Raw genomic sequence first — 15,369 nt, 5'->3', positions numbered from 1 at the left:
ACTATCTATTGGCATTTTGTTTGTTTTGTTTGGTGCCAGTTCTGGAGCTAGAACTCAGAGCCTGGGCACTATCTCTGAGCTTCTTTTTCCTCAAGGCAAGTTCTCTACAATTTGAGCCACAGCTCTACTTCCAGCTTTTTTGGTACTGTGGTTTACAGGAGACACAAGTCTCACAAACGTTCCTGCCTGGGCTGGCTTCAAATCACAATCCTCAGATCTCAGCCTCCTGACTGGCTAGGGTTGCAGGGGTGAGCCACCGATGCCCAGCTTTGTGTTGTGGTTTTATAGAAATAGCCGGGCGCTGGTGGCTCACGCCTGTAATCCTAGCTACTCAGGAGGCTGAGATCTGAGGATCGCGGTTCAAAGCCAGCCCGGGCAGGAGAGACCGTGAGAGTCCTATCTCCAATAAACCACCAGAAAACCGGAAGTGGCGCTGTAGCTCAAGTGGTAGAGCGCTCGCCTTGAGCTGAAGAGCTGAGGGACAGCGCCCAGGCCCAGAGTTCAAGTCCCACGACTGACAAAAAAAAAAAAAAGAAAGAAAGAAATAGTCAAATTTGCAAACTGAGAGGTGAATGTGAAAATACTTAGGTAAAATAAACACATTACTTTGTTTTAGATGGACAAGCAGTATGTGGTGAGCATACCTAATTATTTTAATTTTCTCTAGGGAGATAAGATACAAAACCTTTCATTCCTTGCTGCATATTTTAAATATTTAGGGCCATGTGCCAGTGACTCACCTCTAATCCTAGCTACTCAGAAGGCTGAGATCATTGTGGAGCTTTGACAGCTAACATAAATGACTATAAGACATTTAAAAGGAACAAAAATAATAACTTAAAAACTATTTCTTGGGTCCTGTGAACGCCTTATTTCAGTACTAAGGTCTTAGAACTTAGATGCAATGTTTTTGTTGCTTTTTAACTTGACTGTTACACTAAAGGAAAAGCGAAGTTGAGATTTAGGCAATTCATTTGTAACAATTGTATCCCTGTTGGACATGGCAAGCAGCATCCAGTAACTACTTTGTGGAGGTAAATATAATTCAACTGTGTGTAAAGAACTTTGAACCTGTTGGGCACTGGTGGTTCACGCAGCTCACGCCTGTAAATCTAGCTACTCAGGAGGTTGAGAACTGAGGATTGGAGTTCGAAGCCATCCTGGGCAGTAGAGTCCATGAGATTTTTACCTCCAATAAAATACTCAGAAAAAACCAGAAGTGGCACTATAGCTCAAGTGGTAAAGCTAGCCTTGAGCACAAAGAAGCTCAGGGACAGTGCCCAAGCCCTGAGTTCAAGCCCCAGGACCAGGGATAAAAAAACAAACAGAAGAACTTTGAACCCTACAGATGAATACTAATTTCGTGTAATGTTTACATACTTAAATTTATTTTGAGATGCAAAAAAAATGCAGTTATGAAAATTATATATCATGGGGCTGAGAAGGTGGCTCAGTGGTAGAGCGCTTGCCTTGCATGCCTGAGGCCCTGGGTTCCATTCCTCAGCACCACATAAGCAAAAAGAAAAAAGCCGGAAGTGGCGCTGTGGCTCAAGTGGTAGAGCACTAGCCTTGAGCTGAAGAGCTGAGGGACAGTGCCCAGGTCCAGAGTTCAGGCCCCACAATCGGACCCAAAAAAAAAAAATCAAAGAAAAAGAAAATTATATATCATGGTAATTAAAAATTTTTTAAATGGTTGTGGGCTAGGAAGGTGGCTCAGTGGTAGAGCGCTTGCCTTGTATGAATGAGGCCCTGGGTTCGATTCCTCAGCACCACATAAGCAAAAAAGAAAAAAACAAGAAGTGGAACTGTGGCTCAAGTGGTAGAGTGCTAGCCTTGAGCTGAAGAGCTGAGGGACAGCACCCAGGCCCAGAGTTCAGGCCCCACGACCAGACCAAAAAAAAAAAAAAAAAAAAAAATAGTTGTATGAGATACTTTACCAGTATTTTGTAAAATAGTGGAAATATACATCTAAATCTTAGGACTACCTAAAGCAGCAACTAGTCTGAAGAATCATGAAATATCTAATTTAATATCTTAATTTGGATGGATTGTTTGCTTCAACACAGGAAGAAGGATGAAATTTTAAATAAAATAGGAGCCAGCACTGATGGCTCACATCTGTAATCCTAGCTACTCAGGAGTCTGAGATCAGAGCATTGGTTTGAAGCCAGTCTAGGCAAGAAAGTCCATGAGACTCTTATCGCCAATTAACCACCAAAAAGCCAGAAGTGGAGCTGTGGCTCAAATGGCACAGCACTAATGTTGAGCAGAAAAGCTCAGGGACAGCACCCATACTCTGAGGTCAAACCCAAGTATCCACACATACACACACACAAAGAATAGAAGATGACTGTGAATATAACTTAGTAGTATGGCACATAGTTAGTGCATAGGAAACCCTGGGGTTTAATCACTAGCACTGCTTGTGAATAATTTTTGCATTTCTCTCTCTCTAGTTATTGTGATCAACTGAAAGTCTCAGAAAGCACCCACGTGCTTCAGCCCTTCCTCCCCAGCATCCTTGATGGCCTAATTCATCTCGCAGCCCAGTTCAGCTCAGAGGTCCTCAACCTCGTTATGGAGACCCTGTGCATCGTTTGTACTGTAGACCCAGAATTCACAGCAAACATGGAAAGCAAAATCTGCCCCTTTACCATCGCCATTTTCCTCAAGTACAGTAATGGTATGCTTAAGAAAGGATGATTGGTACTGATGAACTTAGGTGACTGGTCTTAAGCATTATATGCAGAGATAGGACTTTTAGTTAGCAAAGGAGAAAGTTGGACTATAGTTAGAGCAGTATTAAAAGTAGAATAAGGACTAAGTGGGAAAGATCTTGAATAAAAGGCCAATAAGCAAGAAGTAGAATCCAAAATTCTGACATAGGGTAGGAAATTAAGTAAATAAATGAAAAGCCTGATAGAAGAAGAGGCTGGCCTAGAACTATAATTTAGAAAAGAAAATACTGGCACCTCAGGCTATAACTCAGTGGTAGAGCACTTGCTTGGCATGTACCAAGCCCTGGGTTTGACCTACAGCACTTCAAAAATAAGAAACATTCAGGGTCTGGGAAGGTGGCTCAGTGGTAGAGTGCTTGCCTTGCATGCATGAGGCCCTGGGTTCTATTCCTCAACACCACATAAGCAAAAAAAGCCAGAAGTGGCATTGTTGCTCAAGTGGCAGAGAGTACTAGCCTTGAGCTGAAGAGCTGAGGGACAGCACCCAGGCCCAGTGTTTAGGTACCACGACTGGCAAAAAAAGAAAGAAAGAAACATTCAGAACTTGATGAACAAAGTTAATCATCAGATTGATTTTTTGATTGTTCTGTTTGCAATGCCAGAAGTAACCCAGGGCAATACACGTTAAGCAAGCTATATTCACAGCCTTTGGGTTGTTTGGGTTTTGTTTTGTTTTTTTTGAGACATACCTCACAAACCTCAACCTTAACCTCTTGATGTGGAGGTTATAGCCATGTGTCAACCACACCTGACACAAATTTTTTTATTTTTTATTATTATAAAAGGTTATAGTTACATAAACACAAATGTTTTTTATATTGATTAAAAATATGTGTCTATAAAATGAAATACTGCCTGGCGCTGGTGGTTCACACCTATAATCCTAACTAGTCAAGAAGCTGAGATCTGAGGATCATGGTTCAAAGCCAGCCCAGGCAGGAGAAGCTGTGAAACTCTCATCTCCAATAAACTACCAGAAAACCAGAAGTGGCACTGTGGCTCAAGTGGTAAAGCACTAGCTTTGAGCTGAAGAGCTGAGGGACAGCACTCAGGCCCAGAGTTCAAGCCCCATGACCAACCCAAAAAAAAAAAAAAATACTGTGCAGCTGTTAAAAAACAAGCTTTATGTTAAGCAAAAACGATGCAAATTGTTTACATTATAAAAATAGTGTGGTTGAGTATGGTGTGTCAAGCCTATAATCGTAGCTGCTTGGAAGGCGGAGATGGAGTATCAAAGTTCAAGGCCACGCTGGACATAAAAGTTCACAAGACTCAACTGGTACTGGTGACTAGATACTCAGAAGGCTGAGATCTGAGGATCAAGGTTCAAAGCCAGCCCGGGCAGGAAAGTCCATGAGACTTACCTCCAAGAAACCACCAGAAAACTGGAAGTGGTGCTATGGCCTGAAGTGGTAGATTGCTAGCCTTGAGTGAAAAGGCTCAGGAACTGCATCTACGCCCTGAGTTTAAGTCCCACAACTGACCCCTCTATCCGTCCTCCCCCCTAAAAAAAAAATACATCCTAAGAGCTTTCCACATTGCATGTTTGGATGTATCATTCTTTTCAGTCATCCACAGTATTCCATAAAATGGTTGCATCATAATATATCCATTCTGTTAATAGATTGTTCCCATTTTTTTTTCCTATTACAAACAATGCTGCAGTGGTTTTTAGCATTACACTACATATATTTTTGCATGCTGTATAAACAAGGACTTTATATTGTATAAAGAAGGTCAACATAAAGTTTCATGTCTTAGCCAGGCATGGTAACACATGCATATAATCTCTGCACTCTCAAGGCTGAGGCAGGCAGCTTGAGAGTTGAGACCAGCCATTGTGCTCCTCTTGTAGCCTGGGATGACAGGCGTGCCCAGTGCCCAGCCACTGGCTACGTAATGAGACCCTATCTCAAAATACGCATACGCAACAAAGGTCCATTTCTTCAGCAGTGTCTGCTTTTATGACAGTTCTTTCTGTCATGGCTACCTACTAAGAGTTATGTTTGAGCAGTTTTCATGTCAACAGGGCTACATAGCAGCAAACAACACAAAAAATTTATCCCAGGAAAAAGGCTAAATTTTGTCTCAGGGATAACCTTATGACGTCATTGCCATAAAGAGAATATGAGTGTTGTTAGATCTCCCCTGTTCTGCAGGTTGTTCATGTGGCTGGCCCCTCTTGAATGTGTGAAAAGTAATCAGCGCGGTAGTTCTTACCTAGGACAAAACAAACATGAGGGCTGGAAAGGTGGCTCAGTGGTAGAGCGCTTGCCTTGCATGCCTGAGGCCCTGGGTTCGATTCCTCAGCACCACATAGCAAAAAGAAAAAAGCCGGAAGTGGTGCTGTGGCTCAAGTGGTAGAGCGCTAGCCTTGAGCTGAAGAGCTGAGGGACAGCACCCAGGCACAGAGTTCAGGCCCCTAGACCCGACCAAAACAAAAACAAACAAACAAAAAAAACCTCTCAAAAACAAACATGATTAAAGCATAGGCAGGTGAGTGGGCCGCGGGGCTCAAGTCCCCTTCTCCACTGCAGATCCTGTCGTTGCCTCACTGGCTCAAGACATCTTCAAGGAGCTGTCTCAGATCGAAGCTTGTCAAGGCCCCATGCAGATGCGGCTCATTCCCACCCTCGTCAGCATCATGCAGGCCCCAGCAGACAAGATTCCTGCGGGGCTGTGTGCGGTGAGTGGCTGCCAGGGCTGTTGTATGAAAGAGAGTGGTCTGCAAGTGCCACCACGGATCCTACCTGCCTGACTGGAAGCCAGGAAAGCCATTGGTGTTCCCATAAGGAGGCCAAGAGCTCTGTCTACCAGTTGTTCCTCTTCTCTGGGTTGCTATGTTATATCCACTCAGTAAGCCTCTTGGTTATTGGACATCTTTTCCTCCAGAAACAGTTCTGACTCTTCTTTCTTTTCTCCTCCAGACAGCCATTGATATCCTGACTACAGTAGTACGGAATACAAAGCCTCCCCTTTCCCAGCTTCTCATCTGTCAAGCGTTCCCTGCCGTGGCACAGTGCACCCTTCACACAGATGATAACGCCACCATGCAGGTATCTGAGACACGGAGGCCAGGCAGAAAATAGCTCCCAGCCAGTAACAGTGAGTTCCTGCCTCCAGTTCCTGAGGCATAGCCCTCGGAGAATAACATTTACCTTTCCAGGCTGAGGGCCTCCTGATAACTGTCATCATCTGCCTCCCCCCTCCCACCCCCACTGCTAATTTTGCTTCTCACCTCTGTCTCCCCAGAATGGTGGAGAGTGCTTGCGGGCCTATGTATCAGTGACACTGGAACAGGTAGCCCAGTGGCATGATGAACAAGGTCACAATGGACTGTGGTATGTGATGCAAGTGGTGAGCCAGCTTCTAGATCCCCGTACCTCAGAGTTCACTGCAGCCTTTGTGGGCCGCCTCGTCTCCACCCTTATCTCCAAGGCAGGACGGGAGCTTGGGGAAAATCTGGACCAGATTCTTCGTGCCATCCTCAGTAAGATGCAACAGGCAGAGACCCTCAGTGTCATGCAGGTAAGGACAGTGGAGAGTTGGCCTTTCCCAGCCATGCTTCATGATAGAAATGTAAATGATCGTGTAGACCCTGAGTTGTTTTACCCTTGTACAGTCCTTCTGAAAAGTTAAATAAAATGGGTCTGTTCTGGCCTAGTAAATATGGACAAGGAAGTCTGTTTGCCTGTCCTGTGAATGATCTCTATGGTGCATTGACTATTTCTTGCCTGACAGGCCATTTCTTCTTGCCTCCTGTGTCTTAGAAATCAATTTCTCTGAGGCAAGTGTCCATTTTGTTCTCTCGTAGTCTCTGATCATGGTATTTGCACATCTGGTGCACACTCAGCTAGAACCTCTCTTGGAGTTCCTGTGTAGCCTCCCTGGACCTACTGGTAAACCTGCCCTGGAGTTTGTGATGGCTGAGTGGACAAGCCGACAACACCTGTTCTATGGACAGTATGAAGGCAAAGTTAGGTAGAGCCATCTTTCTTCTCTGAGCACTCTGCTGCTACTCACATTTCTTCCTTCCCTGCCTTAACACCATTGATTTGTTTGTTTGTTTGTTTGTTTGTTTATACTAACCTGGCCTTCAAAGTTCCCTTTGCCCTCTTACTAACCTGCATATTTGAATGGCTGCCATCTTGAAATTCCCCCAAAATGACCAACATAGTAGATGTGTATGTTTGGTATCTACCCTCCAGAAACCTGCCTTCGCAACACACCTCACCAGCTAAGTAACTTCTGCTAGTGGTGAACCTAGGCCTTCCTAGCCTGCCTTCTAATGTGCTAGCCTAGACTTTTATTCCCTGAGACCTGTACAGTGCATATAGCCATGGTGATGCTTGCCTTCTCTAGCTTTGTTCATGAAGAGCAGCTCTCATTAGACTATTTCATGAATTCTGAATCCCATTTTCAACTGAACTCTGTTGTCCTTAATTAATTGTGGACAAAATTTTCACTTCCTTAATTAATTGTGGACAAAATTTTCACTATCAGAGAAATGGCGTAATGGCTGATATCCTTGGACGGGTGGTTAATTGACCTTTTCTCCCTCTTGCCAGCTCGGTGGCGCTGTGTAAACTGCTCCAGCATGGCATCAATGCAGATGACAAACGGCTACAGGATATCCGTGTGAAGGGAGAAGAAATCTACAACATGGATGAGGGCATCCGTACCCGCTCAAAGTCAACCAAAAGTAGGTGATGCTGCTGTCCTGCCGATCCCCTATATAGGAGCTAAGAACACCTGGGTGAGGGGGCAGGAGTGCACTGCAGTCTGTGTTCAGACATAATCGGTAGTAGTATTTTGTTGTAGAAGCAGCAAGAAACCATAGGCCAATAATGGCTCAGACTGTAGGGATCCTTCCTGTGCTTGATCATTGGCAAGAGGAGTGTTGGGTAGCATTAGCTTCATTCTGGGGCTTTGACTCACATAGTCTACATTCTTCATTATCAGGTTAGATGTGGTCTGTGACTTCAGTTAATCATAGGTAGAGATGCTGTCTATTGTTATTGTTGTTGTTGTTGTTTTGTTGTTATAAACATGATGTATGCAGAGGAGCTGCTGTGTTTTAACTATGAGCATGTAGTTAGTTGCCTGTGCTGTCCTGCAGACTACAAGTATTAGGGACTAGATTACTATGCTCTTGGCTTCATGGCTTCTTTTTTCTTTTTTTTTTTTTTTTCTCTCATCAGTTGTGGGGCTTGAACTCTGGGCCTGGGCACTGTCTGTTGGCTCTTCAGCTCAAGGCTAGCTCTCTGCCACTTGAGCCACAGCACCACTTCGTTTTCTGGGTGGTTTATTGGAGATAAGAGTCTCACAGACTTTCCTGCCTGGGCTGGCTTTGAACCGTGATCCTCCAATCTCAGCCTCCTGAGTAGCTAAGATTATAGCGATGAGCCACCAGCTCCCGGCTCATGGCTTATTATTGATAAGAATTTGTCTCCTATAACCTCTTCTCTCTCCCAACACTTGAACTATTACTAATTTCAAGCAGAATAAAGTCATTTAAATCATTCTTTGGTGGCTGAGAATAGCCAGGGATGATGAGCTGCATGGTGAGTGGCTCTGCCCAGGATGGAAATGCTGCCAGTATGAACCCAGTGACAGTCTGACTTGAAGGCTTTTCCTTCCTTCCCAGACCCAGAGCGCTGGACAAACATTCCTTTGCTGGTCAAGATCCTGAAGCTGATTATCAACGAGCTGTCCAACGTCATGGAGGCGAATGCCGCTCGCCAAGCTACCCCTGCAGAGTGGAATCAAGGTGCGGAGACCTGGGATACTCAGAACCTGGCAGATCAAGTTACAAATTGTCCAATTACCAATTTGGTTCGTGTAGTCACTAATGTAAAAAGAAAAAGAAAAGTAGTTTATTGAATGGCCTCTATGGCTGGCACTTTGTAAGGTGAGGTCACCTTACAAAATGTCACCAGAGGCTGGGGGTGGAGAGGGAAAATGCATGACTGTGCTCTGCTTTTCATCTCCAAGTAGATGACTCCAATGATATGTGGGAGGACCAGGAGGAGGAAGAGGAGGAAGAAGAGGATGGTTTAGCTGGCCAGCTTTTATCTGACATTCTTGCTACAAGTAAATATGGTAAGCAGTTTGAGAAGCAGACAGCCATGGTAAATACCTTTTCTGTGCACGCTGGGACTGAGGGGGGGTGCCCAGGAAAGGGGAGATGTAGACCTGCAAGGGAAGTTGTTGGACTTTTTCCACTCAGGTGGGATCCTGGACCTCGGTCCTGACCCACCTGTTTTGGCTGCATCTAACAGAGGAGGATTACTACGAAGATGATGAGGAAGACGACCCCGACGCTCTGAAGGATCCTCTCTATCAGATTGACCTGCAGGTGAGTGAATGCATTTAGAGGAGAGGTCTTACAAGGGACATTGTCCAGCATGGAAGCAGGATATAGGCTAAAATCTATTCAGCATTCTTGACTTCACTGGCAGCCTCGGGGCACTTCCTGCCTTGCTGGGTGCGGAGGGGTTAGGGCAGGAGAGAGCTGGAACTTTTCATATGAGTTTTCTACCACTGTGGTAATTCGGCATCTTGGACCACATAGTGAAGGTCCCCAGGGTAAAATAGGAGATTGAGCAATAGAAACAGTTAATGTTTTGGTTCCCTTTGGAATTTGTCCTTGGCTTGTACTTAAATTCCATCCAGGGAAGTAAATGCTGATCCCTCAGGAAGCTGGCCTCTGGTGGTCCATACTCCACCACACCTGGCTGAGCCCCGATTGGTGGTGGCTCTTACTCCACCACACCAGGCTGAGCCGGGAACCCTCAGTGATGCCGCTTTCTCCCACAGGCCTATCTCACAGACTTCCTCTGCCAGTTTGCTCAGCAGCCCTGCTACGTAATGTTCTCGGGCCACCTTAATGACAACGAGAGGCGGGTTCTACAGACCATTGGCATCTAAAGGGGGTGTCTTCCCACCTGTGCTTCCCCTTTGGGCCCAACCATGGACCATTCTGCAGTCCTCTGGCCAAGAGATGCTCTTCCCAGCCTAGAGTGGCTTTCTGGAGTGACGTTGACCAACTCCCAAGACCACGATCACCAGTGCTGGCACTTAGGAATGACGGAACAAAGGACATTTCTCAGCATCCCTGTGAAGATCCCCCATTTCTGGAACCTTCTTTCTCCCCAGCTCTGCCCCCATCTCTATTCCTAGTGTTTTCTGCTGGTCAGTCCAGAAACATCTATACCCGAAAGGATTATGGATTCATGGATTATTTTGCCCCACCCCAGGAGCACAGGAAATCACGACCATTTTTATCCTAAAACATACTGTCTACTTTCATAGAACATCTGATATAATCAGATGAGAATTCCCTCGAGAGATCATCGTGCTGTCTGCCCTCAACCACTCGTCAGTGGCCTGGGTTCTCAGTGGGAACAAGTGAGCGCAGCACCATGCTCAGCCCTTTCCAGTGCCCGCCTTCCTGTCCTGCAACACTAAGACTCTTCTGTCAAAGGAAGTCATCTTGGTTCCGCTTCATTGCATGACAGAGCCTTCCCCCAGGCTGTTCCTATATATACATGCATACCCAAAACAAGCCAGACAGATGGCGATTTGTTTTTCCTTTTTTAGAAAAATGGAAAAAGAAAAAAATGAAGTTTTTTAAAATCCACCTGACCTAACTATATTTAATAGCCTCTCATATGTTACCACAGAATCTGGTATTCAGAGGCTGTCCCCTGACCCTCAATGAGCCTCTAAAGTGGTTAAGTTGTAGCCCTCAAATTTGCAACCTGTATTTTTCTAGGACAGTAAAGTAATCTTTACAAATGAATTTAGTCTGCATGGTATAAGGTATCTTAATACCTCTGCCTTTGATTGCCTTTAGAAATAAAGTAAAATAGAGGAGGAAAAAGGACTGGGTAGTGCCTGTTTAGGCTTTCTAAATGCAATCTGGCAAACTTAGCTCAAAGTAATTCTTGTTGGATTGATGTTCCATCAGATATGCTTAAGGGGCCTAGGGCTGTAGTTGAGTGGAGGATGCCTGCCTAGCCTGTGCAGGACCCTGGCTTGAATCCCCAGCACTACCAAGAAAAGTTGTAAGGGTGCTGTCACATATCTCAATTAGGTTTTAGCCTGTTACAGGTTCCTTAAAACCTAACTAGGAATTAAAAAAAAAAAAATAGGCCGGGCGCTGGTGGCTCACACCTGTAATCCTAGCTACTCAGGAGGCTGAGATCTGAGGATCGTGGTTCAAAGCCAGCCCGGGCAGGAGAGACCATGAGACTCCTATCTCCAATAAACCACTAGAAAACTGGAAGTGGCGCTGTAGCTCAAGTGGTAGAGCGCTTGCCTTGAGCTGAAGAGCTGAGGGACAGCGTCCAGGCCCAGAGTTCAAGCTCCACGACCGACCAAAAAATAAATAAATAAATAAATAAGTGAGAGGAAAGTAAAACCACCTTATTCACATGTAGTGGCCCATTTAATAGCCACAGATTTTTCTTTAGCATAATGGTGTTACAGGAAGGAAATGGCATGGGAAGTAGACTTAGATCTGTTAAGGAGAGGGTCTCACTGTGGGGTGTTTACTCTGTAGAATTTTGTGGGAGCCTGAGGATTTTATAGCTGGAAATGACTTCATGCCACTAGATGTCCCCACTGTTCAGTCTCCATGGTAAGTTGGAAGTGGTTCAGTTAATAATGTTCACATGTGGATATCTTCACAGCTGACTGCAGCCAGCCAGATCCTGAAGCTAATACTTCCTCTGTCCCAGATGTTTAGGAGTGACTGAGAGAAAACGATGACAGATCTGGCCAAGTGGAACTCAGAAAAAAAAAACAGTGATGCTTCACTCCATAGTTGACCTCAAGGCAGTACCAGTTGGGTTTGGTGCTAAAGGCAGTAGACTGTTCACAAGGCTAAGTTGGCCATGATCCTGGCATAAAAGAATGGTCTCATACCAGCATCACTGAACTAAGTTTGACAAGTCTTGGGGCTTCAGAAGAACAATATGTGTACTCTTTTTGAGCCTGTTAATTGAGACATATTGTCCATGTCTATGACCAGAAGTGGTCCTGAGTCCCTTAGCAATGCTCTTCTCTTCCTGCTCTTGTTACGCTTTTTTTCTTTTTCTCTGTGCTGGCCATGGGGCTTGGACATAGGTGCTGTCCCTGAGCATTTGTGCTCAAGGCTAGTGCTCTATCACTTGAGCCATATGACTTCCAGCTTTTTGGTAGTTAATTGGACATGAGTCTTATAGACTCCTGTTCGAGCTGGCTTAGAATCATAATCCTCACATCTCAGCCCTTCTGATGAAGGGCTCACACACTGTAAAAAGAAGCTATGAAAGAAATGGTACTAGATAAGAGAGGAGTGCAGACCACCAGACTTTAGATAACAGGAAGCTTCTGGGAAGTGGCAAGATCCAAATATCTACAAGCTGTGAAAATGCACAGAATGTAAAGGTAAAAGAAGGCTGGGGACGGGGTGGGGCGGGGTAATCACCTAGTTCGTGCCAAGTGCAGAGTTCAGTCGTGTAAACCACGAATCATGAAAGTGTGAGATGGTCTCAGTAGAAGAAGGTTGGCAGCCGGGCGCTGGTGGCTCACGCCTGTAATCCTAGCTACTCAGGAAGCTGAGATCTGAGGATCGCGGTTCAAAGCCAGCCCGGGCAGGAAAGACCCCGAGACTCCCATCTCCAATAAACCACCAGAAAACCGGAAGTGGTGCTGTAGCTCAAGTGGTAGAGCGCTCGCCTTGAGCTGAAGAGCTGAGGGACAGCGCCCAGGCCCAGAGTTCAAGCCCCACGACCGACAAAAAAAAAAAAAGAAGGTTGGCAATAGAGCATTATGGCAGGTTGGGGAAGTGGAAGGTCTACAGTGTTGCGTGCCAGTGATGACACCAGGACGGTAGTGTGGCCCTGGGCTGGGAGAGCAGAAACAGGTTGAGATAGAAGACCTCACCCTCTGATTACCATGAACTTAGTTACCTGGTTGCTGTGTTCCTTTGTGGTGCTCAAATAGAGGGAAGAGGGTCCTTAGGCACTGGTGGCTCAGCCTGTAAATCCTAGCTAATCAGAAGGCTGAGATCTGAGGATTGTGATTCAAAGCCAACCCAGGCAGGAAAGTCCGAGAGACTCTTATCTCCAACAAAATGCCAAAAAAGCTGGAAGTGGAGCTGTGGCTCAAGTAAGTACAATGCTAACCTTGAGCACAAAAACTCAGGGACTGTGCCCAGGTGCTGAGTTCAAGCTTAGGACTAGCACCAAACAAAAGAATGGCCTTGACAGATCAGTGCTCATCAAAAAAAGATAGCCAAGATCTAAATTGTGTCATGCGGGGCTGGGAGGGGGGGGAAGGAAGTATCAGAGCTTGCTGATCTGGGACACTAGTTTTGAAATGTAAAGGGTAGGCCAGTGAAGGACATACTGTACTTTTTAACCCCAGCCAGTCAGACTTGCTTCTAATCGTAGATTGTGAGATGGATTTCTGGCCATTCTGTTTTCTTGTCCATTTCTGGGAAGCTCACACCTGCTGGCTGTGCAAAGTTAATGTTAGATGTTGGAAAGTATCAGGCCTTTCTCAAGGAATGAGTTTAATTAGGGATCAGAAATTAATAGTGCAACAAAAGGGAGTGCTACGAGAAGTAAATTCCATGTTCAAGGTAGAAACCACGTGGGGTTACATGGAGAAAGGTGGCCTTGGAACAGAACACTTGCAAGGAAGGGCTGACTACCCCACCCCAGCTAAGACCTCAGGAGCACTGAAGTGCCAACAACTGCTAAATACCAATACTTGAATGACCTCAGGCCAAAATGACCTTTTGTTACCACATTTTACAGCTTGAGACAGATGTCAGACTGCAGTCCGCCAGCTTGTATACTGCCAGGTCTGCGGCTTGCCTCTCCGATGCATTTGCCATGCAGATGAGGGTGGAGAAGCATGTTGCAAAGGAAAAAAAAAAAGTCTTGAAGAAAAAATCATGAAGCAACTAGATTTTGGAAGCTGATAAGCACATTAAAAATGTTTTTTAAAAAATGGACGTTAAGTGTGGCTTGATGGTAGAGCACTTCACTAGCATTCATGAGACCCTGGCTCCCCCCAGCACCACCACCTCAAACAATGTATTAGAATGTATGGTTCCTGGGAGACCAAGCTGGAAGTAGAGGACATGTGAGTGAAGAGGTGAAGGGTCCTGAAGGGCCTGTTTCCGCCAGAGAATAGGAGAGCTCCTATGAGTTTGCAGCAGAGAAGTGACATGGACATGGGTTCTGGTACCAGGCCAGAGGTGACTGGGACTTGGCACCTGGGCTGGAGGGGAGGGCAGTGGGAGCCAGGAAAATTGTGGTAGCAGTTCAAATGGGAGAACCAGGAGCCTAGACTACAGTTGTGACTAGAAGAGGTGCATGTGTTCATGAGATGTGGACAGGTATGGTTAAGGGAGGGGTGTTTCCAGATGTGCTTGCCAGCTATGGAATAAATAGGTTTACAGAAGTGCAATGAGGGGGCTGGGAAGGTGGCTCCGTGGTAGAGTGCTTGCCTTGCATGCATGAGGCCGAGTTCGATTCCTCAGCACCACATAAGCAGAAAAAGCCAGAAGTGGTGCTGTGGCTCAAGTGGTAGAACACTGGCCTTGAGCTGAAGAACTGAGGGACAGCGCCCAGGCCCAGAGTTCAAGCCCCACGACCGACAAAAAAAAAAAAGTGCAATGAGTTCTTCCCGGGGAATGACTTGCCCAACCAGGCGCTGGCCATCAGAAGGGTCATAGAGAGAGATTGTCACAGCGATTGGAACTGTGACAATGGTATTGCACCAGGATTCCAGTCCCAGTCACAGCACAGCCTACAGTAATTGTAAATAGAATTCCAAGCTGTGAAGTGGTTGTCTTCCCTGACAGTGCCCGTCAGCAGCCATCTCTGATGAGAATTCTGGCTTTCCAATTTTGACTTTTTACAGGAGGGGATGAAAGGGTAGCATTACTGCTGGTTTCCTAAAATTGCAAGTTAGAACTAAGTTCTCTTTACCTGTGTGGAATATATGATTTTGTGGCAGACGAGGAAGAAAAACAATGAGGGACCTGACCAGAAGGCCCAGGAAGTCCATTCAATCCAGACTTGTTACGCCTTCATGGCTGGAAAGGGAGAGCTTCAAGCCTTGGTTTTCTCATCTGCCAAATGGTGACTGATGAGGCCCTCGCTGGCTCGTGGCTGGCATTGACGCTGACTTGGGGGGTTCCCCCCGCCTCCCACCCCCAGGGAAGGGGGCTACATTTGGCTCAGCCTCTGACTCTGGGTTTGAATGTGACTTAGTTGTTTTACAGATGCTGATAATGCTAAATCAGGGTTTGCATGAGCTTTTGGGAGGACCGCTCTGTGAGGCAGGGACTGCAGCCCTGCCTGGTGACACAGAAACAGATGATGGCCCAGCTCTGCCTGCCCCTTGCTAAGGTGTCTTACTGTGATTTTTCTGTGTGACATATTGGTTGGGGAGAGGGGTGGTTCCCCCAGACAAGTAGGCAGAGAAGTCCGTGGCCTATGTGTGGTTTGTCCCTGCCCTGGTCCTGGCAGAGCTCATGGTCAAGAGGGAGCTTTCTAGGAAGAAGGTTGCGTGGAGTCAGCCTGGATCACACAGGCCCACACAGCTAGCTTTGCAGGCTGGTGAG

The 15,369-nt window shown here is 46.0% G+C and overlaps 1 protein-coding gene across 1 annotated transcript in view; it reads left to right on the top strand.

Annotated features, from left to right (window-relative positions):
• Ipo9 (importin 9) overlaps positions 1-13,739 on the top strand; it is a 41,448-nt gene extending 27,709 nt beyond the window's left edge. Inside the window, exons 15-24 of the mRNA XM_070041836.1 lie at positions 2,457-2,683; positions 5,276-5,424; positions 5,666-5,794; positions 5,991-6,266; positions 6,553-6,719; positions 7,307-7,440; positions 8,386-8,508; positions 8,736-8,840; positions 9,020-9,096; positions 9,558-13,739. Of these exons, the coding sequence (XP_069897937.1) occupies positions 2,457-2,683; positions 5,276-5,424; positions 5,666-5,794; positions 5,991-6,266; positions 6,553-6,719; positions 7,307-7,440; positions 8,386-8,508; positions 8,736-8,840; positions 9,020-9,096; positions 9,558-9,668 (1,498 nt within the window). The 3' untranslated portion in view covers positions 9,669-13,739. The remainder of the gene's footprint in view (positions 1-2,456; positions 2,684-5,275; positions 5,425-5,665; positions 5,795-5,990; positions 6,267-6,552; positions 6,720-7,306; positions 7,441-8,385; positions 8,509-8,735; positions 8,841-9,019; positions 9,097-9,557) is intronic.
• Positions 13,740-15,369: the final 1,630 nt, after the last annotated feature.

This window comes from Dipodomys merriami, unplaced genomic scaffold, assembly GCF_024711535.1.
Source record: "Dipodomys merriami isolate MVZ:Mamm:240054 unplaced genomic scaffold, mDipMer1.0.p SCAF_31, whole genome shotgun sequence".
NCBI classification, from domain to species: domain Eukaryota; kingdom Metazoa; phylum Chordata; class Mammalia; order Rodentia; family Heteromyidae; genus Dipodomys; species Dipodomys merriami.
Note: the sequence above shows the minus strand (reverse complement) of the source record. Positions and strands in the feature narration are given on the sequence as shown.